Source organism: Olea europaea, chromosome 21 (assembly GCF_002742605.1).
Source record: "Olea europaea var. sylvestris chromosome 21, O_europaea_v1, whole genome shotgun sequence".
NCBI classification, from domain to species: domain Eukaryota; kingdom Viridiplantae; phylum Streptophyta; class Magnoliopsida; order Lamiales; family Oleaceae; genus Olea; species Olea europaea.
This window is the reverse complement of record NC_036257.1, coordinates 2,288,547-2,296,532: the sequence shown is the minus strand read 5'-3', so window position 1 is coordinate 2,296,532 and position 7,986 is coordinate 2,288,547. Positions and strand designations below refer to the sequence as shown.

At 33.9% G+C, this 7,986-nt stretch overlaps 2 protein-coding genes across 2 annotated transcripts in view; one reads left to right on the top strand and one right to left on the bottom strand.

Annotated features, from left to right (window-relative positions):
• The window catches only part of LOC111370383 (choline-phosphate cytidylyltransferase 1-like), a 9,324-nt gene extending 3,805 nt beyond the window's left edge, over positions 1–5,519 (top strand). Inside the window, exons 7-8 of the mRNA XM_022992064.1 lie at positions 4,862–4,972; positions 5,082–5,519. Coding sequence (XP_022847832.1) covers positions 4,862–4,972; positions 5,082–5,249 — 279 coding nt within the window. The 3' untranslated portion in view covers positions 5,250–5,519. The remainder of the gene's footprint in view (positions 1–4,861; positions 4,973–5,081) is intronic.
• A 448-nt stretch (positions 5,520–5,967) lies between these two features.
• On the bottom strand, positions 5,968–7,932 carry LOC111370382 (putative UDP-glucose flavonoid 3-O-glucosyltransferase 3). Its single transcript, XM_022992063.1, has one exon. The coding sequence runs from the start codon at positions 7,827–7,829 to the stop codon at positions 6,321–6,323; it is 1,509 nt and encodes a 502-aa protein (XP_022847831.1). The 5' UTR covers positions 7,830–7,932; the 3' UTR covers positions 5,968–6,320.
• Between the last annotated feature and the right edge of the window lie 54 nt (positions 7,933–7,986).

The window sequence follows — 7,986 nt, the reverse complement described above, 5'->3', positions numbered from 1 at the left end:
GGGGGAGGGGGGGGGGGGGGGGGGGGGGGGGGGGGGGGGGGGGGGGGGTTGTATTTAACAATGAAAAGGGCTACTGATAGAGAAGAGTAGAAGTGTCCATGTAATTGACCTTAGATAATATGGCATAAGGTTTTGCTGGGTCCAGATGAGGTTTCTTGTCCATTTTGGCCTTGTTAATTTTTTACCTGATTTAGTTATTACTGTCTAATCATATGAAGATATCTTCTCATGGTACTTTTTACGAAGATATGTTTTAATTGTGCCATTCTGTTTCCTTTTCATCCGACTAAGCCCTAATGCCATGTATTAAATCCTCGTCCTTAAGAATTGAACTCAAAGTCCTAAAGTAATCACTTTTGTAGTAGTCCTGTTGACGCCTTTTGCTAATGAACAAGAAAGAGAAAGAAAGTCCAAAAAGAGAAGAATTGAAAGCAAGTGGAAATAAATTTTTATTACATCTAATTAAAGGTTGCGAATTACAATGACTGTCCTCTATATAGAGAGCAAATAGACTAAAAGAAACTAAAATCAAACGAACTTCTAACAACTAAAATTTTATCGGTATTTTATAACTAATCTAATATAATCTAAATTTTTATAATTGAAATTAAACTATATTTATAAAATCCTATTATAATTCTAACTCTATTGTAATCTATATCTTGATCTCTATTATTCTCCTCAATTGACATGACTTCGACGAGGTGCCTACATTGAACTTTTCACTACAGCAGATGGTTGAACTCCAAGGGAGACGATCCTTTCTTTCAACAAGTGTCTATATAAAATTCCAAAAAAGTACAAACTTATGCAACTCATCCTCAAAAACTTAAATTAGCTGGCACAAGGATCTTAATAAACTAGTAATGTAGATTGGTCTACAGAAGAAAATGATTACAACTTTGAAGGCTCAAATGGGCTCCTACAAAGAAAGATTTCTTTTGTACTGAAAATATAACTTTCATTCAAGTGTAATGGCCACGAAAATAAATTATATTTATGTGAGTGATCAAAAATCTTTTTTCTTAATGTATTTAGGAAATCAAGACAATAAGACATACCATAAAGATTATTAATCATTATTAGAGACTCCTAGCCTATATTGCACATCAAAAACAAGTTCAAAAATTTTATAATTAATAATGATTTGTCATTTAATTTGGCATGAGCTTTAGGAACTTTGACAACTAAAGCAGGAACTAAAATCATATGCTTGTAATTAGTAGGCAACAACCTAATAGAGATAGAAAAAAGTATGCAATCAAACAATGGCCTTGGAAAATAACGTGACAACCTGGAGCATATTATGTTGTTGAGGTAACACGAATAGGCAAGATCAATTTTAACACAAGATCGAGGACACATGGAATGTTTGAGTTCAGTATAATCCTCAATGATATTAGTGTTAAGTCTATTGACGACAAGTTTGATCACGATAGGGGACACAATACGCTATCTAGAACTCTCAACTTCTGTGTAAGGAGAAGAAATAACTTCACTATAATCATCTAAACAATTCCCTACCTATGTTATGATTGTGACAAATAAGGTTTGATCATGTCAGCACTTTTTTCAAAAAGTCCTTCCACCACGTTCATTGCAATAGGAAAAACCTCCTCATATGTCTTTTTCACACTATCCAAAAGAAGAGTAATCAAGTCTCAAGATGCTGTCTCTTTCTTCCAATATAAAGGTTATAATTGTCTATATAGATGTGATGGTATTACCCAGATGAGTTTTCTTTATGGCTAAAAGAAAATGTAAGAACTTGCCAATTATCATATGCTCACAATCTAGATCCAACATGATGGTAATGTTTATCACATTAGCCATAGTCTCTAGTATTCTAACTCCCTTAACATACAAGTTGGGGGATTTGTTAGTGAGAGATGTAAATGATCATATGATTGATGAAAAGATATCTTATAGTGTCTAATCACTAAAAGGGATGTCGGGTGTCGTAATACGAAATATTTCATTGAGCCAACAGGTAACTACTACTTGTTAGGGCTATAAATGGATCAGATATGGACCGGATCTACTCATATCCGATCCGATAATCCAATGGATATTAATTATTAACTCCACGTCCAATTTGTTTTGTTATCGAATATTCGATCCGATAATCCAATCCGAAATTAAAGAAATAAAGAAAATAAAATCAATTTTGAAATTAATTTTTTTTTCCCCAACTTTTCCAATTCTTAAATGGGTTTAATAATTATAAAATTTTCAACTATTTTAACTTTTAGCCAATTGGATTGAATGGCACAAAAAATTGCTTATCCATTTATTGACTCACTTATTTATAGAGGACATCTCCAAGCATTTTTTTATAAATTTTTATGTAGGATAATAATTCATTTGGTTTGACTGCAGTACATTTTACTTTTGATTTGGCTGTAGTGTATTGTACATTTGGTTTGATTGTAGTGTATTGCATTATATATAAATAGTTATTTATATTTTATTAAACTAATCTTTTTCCTATCTTTTACTAATTAAAAAAACTGTGAAACTATCCAAATAATTCAGTTAGCACTATTATACTATATTTTAATTATGGAATATATTTATTTTGTTAAGCTCTTAAAACTACATTTGGTACTATAATTTGTATGTATTATTAAATAATTTTTAGATTGATTAAAAATTTTAAATAAACTAAAATAAGAAAGTAGTTTTGTACGTTGTTTTGTGCTTAGGCTTCATCTAGATCGCCTAGTCTAAAACCTCGACTCTTCGCCTCGCATTGCACTTTTTAGAACATTGTGTACATCTGGATTGACTTTCTTTTTTTTTTTCTTTTTTTTTTTTTTTTTTTTTTGTTTTGAATTTGATGACTTTTTTTTTTTTAAATTTTTTTTTTTTTTTATTTTTTTGATTTTTTTTTTTTTTTTCTTTTTTTTTTTTTTTATGTTTTGAATTTGATGACTTTTTTTATTTTAAATTTCTTTATTTTCTCATTTATTTATTTTAGTGACAAATAATATGCTAAAAAAATGTTTAACTAAACTATTTATAACAAATCGAATTGGGTTATCGGATCGGATTCACCCATAACAAATCGAATTTGATCCATTTAGTTAACGAATTATCGGATTCGAATCTTGATCGGGTTATGAGATCGAGATCTTAAATTCATCTCCCATTAATTTCATCAAATTCGAATCAAAATCCAATCAATTGACGGCCCTACTAGTATAGAAACATCTTGATGTTTTAAGAACTCATCAATGCTGTGATAAGTGTAGAAGGAGATTGTGAGCATGAAAACAACAGGTGATTGGTACTTGTGAAAGCCAATTTTGTTATGTTCTAAATGTAGGAGTTCATTAAAAGAAAACCATTGTCGAAGATTTATTTATTTTTTGATTGGTCAACAATTGGATTCCTAACGTTTAAGAATTACGCCTTAGTATTTTTTTTTTTTTTTAATTATTTAAAGGAAATCAAAGTAACTAGAAAGTAAAAGCTATTTATTTTTTTATTGATATTTAATAGACCAGAACATCAGAATATAAATATATTTCCAATAATGAAAAAATGGTGTACATCTTGAGACTTAAAAAGAGACATGGTGTCCAAGTCATCATTTTCAAGCTAGCACGACTATGGTGGAATGCTGCAATTGAATTCTCTTGAGCTGTTGATTCAATGAATAGATCACAAGTTATGCAAATGATGTTAGAATTCTTTTTATTGTTATTGTTAACCTTTTTTTCTTTTACTTTCGTTTCTTTTTACTTTTATTTCTTTCAAAACTAGTCTAGTACAATCCAAATATTAATTATTGGAATTAAACTCAATTTATAAAATATTATTATAATTCTAACTGTATCTTTATCCGTATCTTGATCTCCATCATCAATATTAGTAAATTAAATAAACCTTTGTATACAATAAGCCTATCTTTGGTCCTCATTTTTTTAAAAATTCACTTTCAACTACACATGCCCCTTATAAAATAATATTACACGTAAGCCAAAAAAATTTCTTTCTTTTTTAATCACACATTCTCCTACAAAACAATATTTCAAAATGTATTTTGGCTCAAAAATGGGGCTCAAATCATCTCTAACTAGGCTTGGGAATGATTTGGGATGGGTTGTTTTGATTGCAACCCGAAACCAGTTTTGTTGGTTATTTGGTTTTTTTGCCCACCCCTATCTCTAATATTGAAAATAACTACCCAATTTTCTTGTGTTCCTAAATTTCTCCCTACTTTAGCTGAACTCTTGTTTTGTAGTACTAGGAGACTGGCATCACGTTATTTCGACTATCAATTACCATTCATTTTATTGCAGATGAGGTCGATTTAATTTCATTAGGTCAGATTGTGATTGGTAAGAATATCCACATTACCATGTTTCAAGGCTATATGTTCTCTGTTAGTTTCTCTTCGTTATTCGTTGAGCTATGCTTTTTTCTTAATTAGCGTATTGCTGCACTCCTTTCTACAAAGAGAAATCTTCTAATTTAATTCCATTGAATCAAACCCTCAACAGCTGCTCATATCATGGAGTAATCTGAATGGCTTTATATTGTTAGATTGTTGCTATTTTTCCTTCTCTACCAAATTTTATTTTATTTTTTAACTTGTCTGGTTTATTGTTGTGAAGCCTAGAAAGAGTTTGTATCTCCTGCAGGTGGTACATTGTTTTAGTATTGTGGCAATGCTCATGATAAGATGTTTCTTGGACTTCTCTTGGTCTAAGTGGTTTCATTGGTTTAGCATATGGACATGTGAAAACCATATAATAGACAAATGACTGCATATTAAAATTTGATTTTGCCTGTGTTTTCAAAATCCTCTCCTCAATCTGCATTAATGGTTGTGTTTTGCTTCATCATCTTACAGATTCAGACTGTTGCAAAAACTGCTGGTATGCATCGTAACATGTGGGTTGAAAATGCTGATCGCTGGGTTGCAGGATTCCTTGAGATGTTTGAGGAAGGTTGCCATAAAATGGTGAGCAGAAAATCTTCAACTCTTGGACATATAGGACCTTGCAGATACTTCAGAATCCAAACGTGAATGCATATTTTTACCTATCATTTTCTCAATTTGTGTTTCTTAGGGGACTGCCATAAGGGATCGGATTCAAGAGCGTTTAAGAGGGCAACAGGTCGGGTTGCTGCCAAATGGCCACAAGACTGATGACCATGATGAAGAGTTCTATTACGATGATGAGGCAGAAGATAATTATGATGACGAAGAATACTACGACAGTGATGAAAAGAAATGATAGTACCGTGTAATTTACACATTGGTATCTGCTCCACAGGCCAACTAATTTTTACTTGGGTACAATGTTAAGTATTGTAGAATAGCTTTGGCAAGTGATACTGCTGTAGGATTTGATTTTATCATTTTTTGTATTTCTTTATTCCCTTTGGTCGAGAATTTTCTATTCACTGGACTGTTTACATTATGCATAGGCGACACCACAACTTAGTTTTGTAGCTTGTGAAAGTTCTCTTTGCTTGTTGTTTTATCAGAATTTCTCTTTCTCAAATGACTTTTCTTGTCTAGATCTCAGCCCCATCATTGAAATTGGATCGATTGGCCTCAACCAAACCTCTATTTCACTACACAGGTTATTCTGCCTTTATGTTTTTTCCTAAGCACTTTGTTCCTTTCATCTCTAACATTTTCTCTCACTTCAATGATAATGTAGGGCTAATTGATCGACTTAGTCTCAGAAAATCATCGATCACATCGACGAAGGCATCCAATGCCCACTGATCGTGATGATAGTGCATCATACTCTGTGGAGGGAGGAAATATAGCTCTAACCATCTATTCTTGCTATGGATTTTGACTTGTTTTTTCACTTCCAAGTTCCAATGATGCTTGTTTTTGCTTATCAATTGATTTTTGGTTCTCTATATGATTTCGATTGTCATTGAAAGATGAAACTTTGGTAAGCTTAAACAACAAAGAACAAATGGTAGTTTTGAAAAGAAAAGAAAAAACATGATAAAATCCTTAAGATACATAAAATCAATAGATTATAACCAACATGACACTATAGTCTAGAGTGACAAACATTAGCACCATAAGAGAACGCTAGAAGTCCGGCGAAAGCCTTTGCAGCTCCTCATAATTGTATGTAAAGTGTAAACATCGACTACACCCCATATGTGAACAAACTATAAGACAAATGCATGAACGCTACTAACCAATAGAGAATGTAAAAGGGCTTACTAGTCACAATCCGACCTCATAATTTAAATAAAATAAAAAAAGTGTTCTTGTTCACCAAATCATTCTGAAATCGGTTCCATTCCATCCTTTTGCTATGGACAATGAATTCTTAAGCAATGCTATTGATTACATCCTCAATGAAAAGAGACTGAGCAGTGTAAGAAGATCCACCTTCTTGCAAAGCCATCCTGCTCTTGTTCTTCAATTCTGTCACCTTCTGTTTCATTTCATTCTTGCCATTGTTTCCCATCAACCTCAATATTCCCGACTCTATATCCTCTGATGGAACGAAATCCACAGGATTCTCCGCCTTGAAATCCCTCCTGTAGTCTATTCTGATAGCCTCCGCGATTCCCAAATCCTTAACCAATTGGAATGCATTCAGTTGTTGCTCTGCAAACATTGGCCAAGTAGCCATCGGAACCCCACACCACACACTCTCTAACGTCGAATTCCAACCACAATGCGACAGAAATCCGCCCACCGCAGGATGGGACAGCACGGCCATCTGTGGCGCCCAACCGATCACTTTCCCAACCTCTTTCGTTCTCTCTATGAACCCGTCCGGTAATACTTCTTGAGGATCATCATATGCTTCTGGAAATTCCATCTTATCCTTTGGAGGAGGCTTTCTTAAGGACCATAAGAATCTTTGTCCGCTATTTTCAAGTGCTGTAGCTATTTCCTTCACTTGACACTCATCAAAACTTCCCATACTCCCAAAGCACAAGAACACAACTGAAGACTCAGATTGCTTGTCTAGCCAATCTAAAATGAATTCGTCTGATTCATTTTTGGGGGAATTGTTCTCATTCAAATTCAATATAGGCCCTACTGGATAAATTTTTGGAGTGTTTTCATCAGTACTCAAAGCTTGAATAGCATAGGATTCAAGCTCAGAAAATGTGTTAACCATAATCCCATTTGTCTCTCTGAATTTCTTGAAATAGCCCAAGAACATCTTCGACTTGGACGCGTCCTCTACGAATACATACGGCAAGACCTTAGCCGGAACCGGGATCGAAAAACACGGCACGGGCAATTCAACATCAGAATTTTTATACTGTGTTAAATCCTGATTATGTTCAAAGAAAAGTGACACAAGATGCAAAAATAGGGACAAACAAGCAGCACCTGAAGTGAAGAAAATGTAAGAATTGAGTCCAAGTTCATTGGCTACATCAATGAATGACGTGCAGAACATATCTATAACAATTCCTGCTAACTGGGAATCAGAGGATTCCATCATATTTGAAAGTATATTTCTTACAAGAATCGCTTGGCTATCAATGAAATCAAAGAAGAATGTTTCTGATTTTATGGGCTTCAGCTCATCTTGGCCGGGAAGGTTTATTAGCCTGAGACGGGAGCTGGGATCGGTGGCGGCGAAGAGTTTTTGTGTGTAACTTTCTAGAACCGTATCATTGGGGAACTTCATGATTAAAACAGTGATGGACATGCGAGCATCCTTTTGGAGTAACAGTTTGGCCATCTCCACGGTGGACATAAGGTGGCTCACCCTTGGCGAAGGGATGAATACCAATTCTGCTTTCTTCATTATAGATTTGGTGGTAATGGTGGAGGTGGAGGTGGTGGTGGTGGAAGGTTGAGATAACATCTAGTTTGCAACACGATAGGCTCCAAAGGTGCTCTCACTGGATAAATCCGAACACACTTCTGAAAAAAGTTCAAAAATGGGAAAATAAAAGTTCGATTATTGAGTTAATTTACTCTATTAGTCAGTCAATGTTTTACCATTGTCGTTTATTTTCTAT

What these genes read in the sequence shown, in the direction of transcription:
- LOC111370382 (XM_022992063.1), bottom strand. Translation starts at nt 7,829, where the DNA reads ATGTTATCTCAACCTTCCACCACCACCACCTCCACCTCCACCATTACC.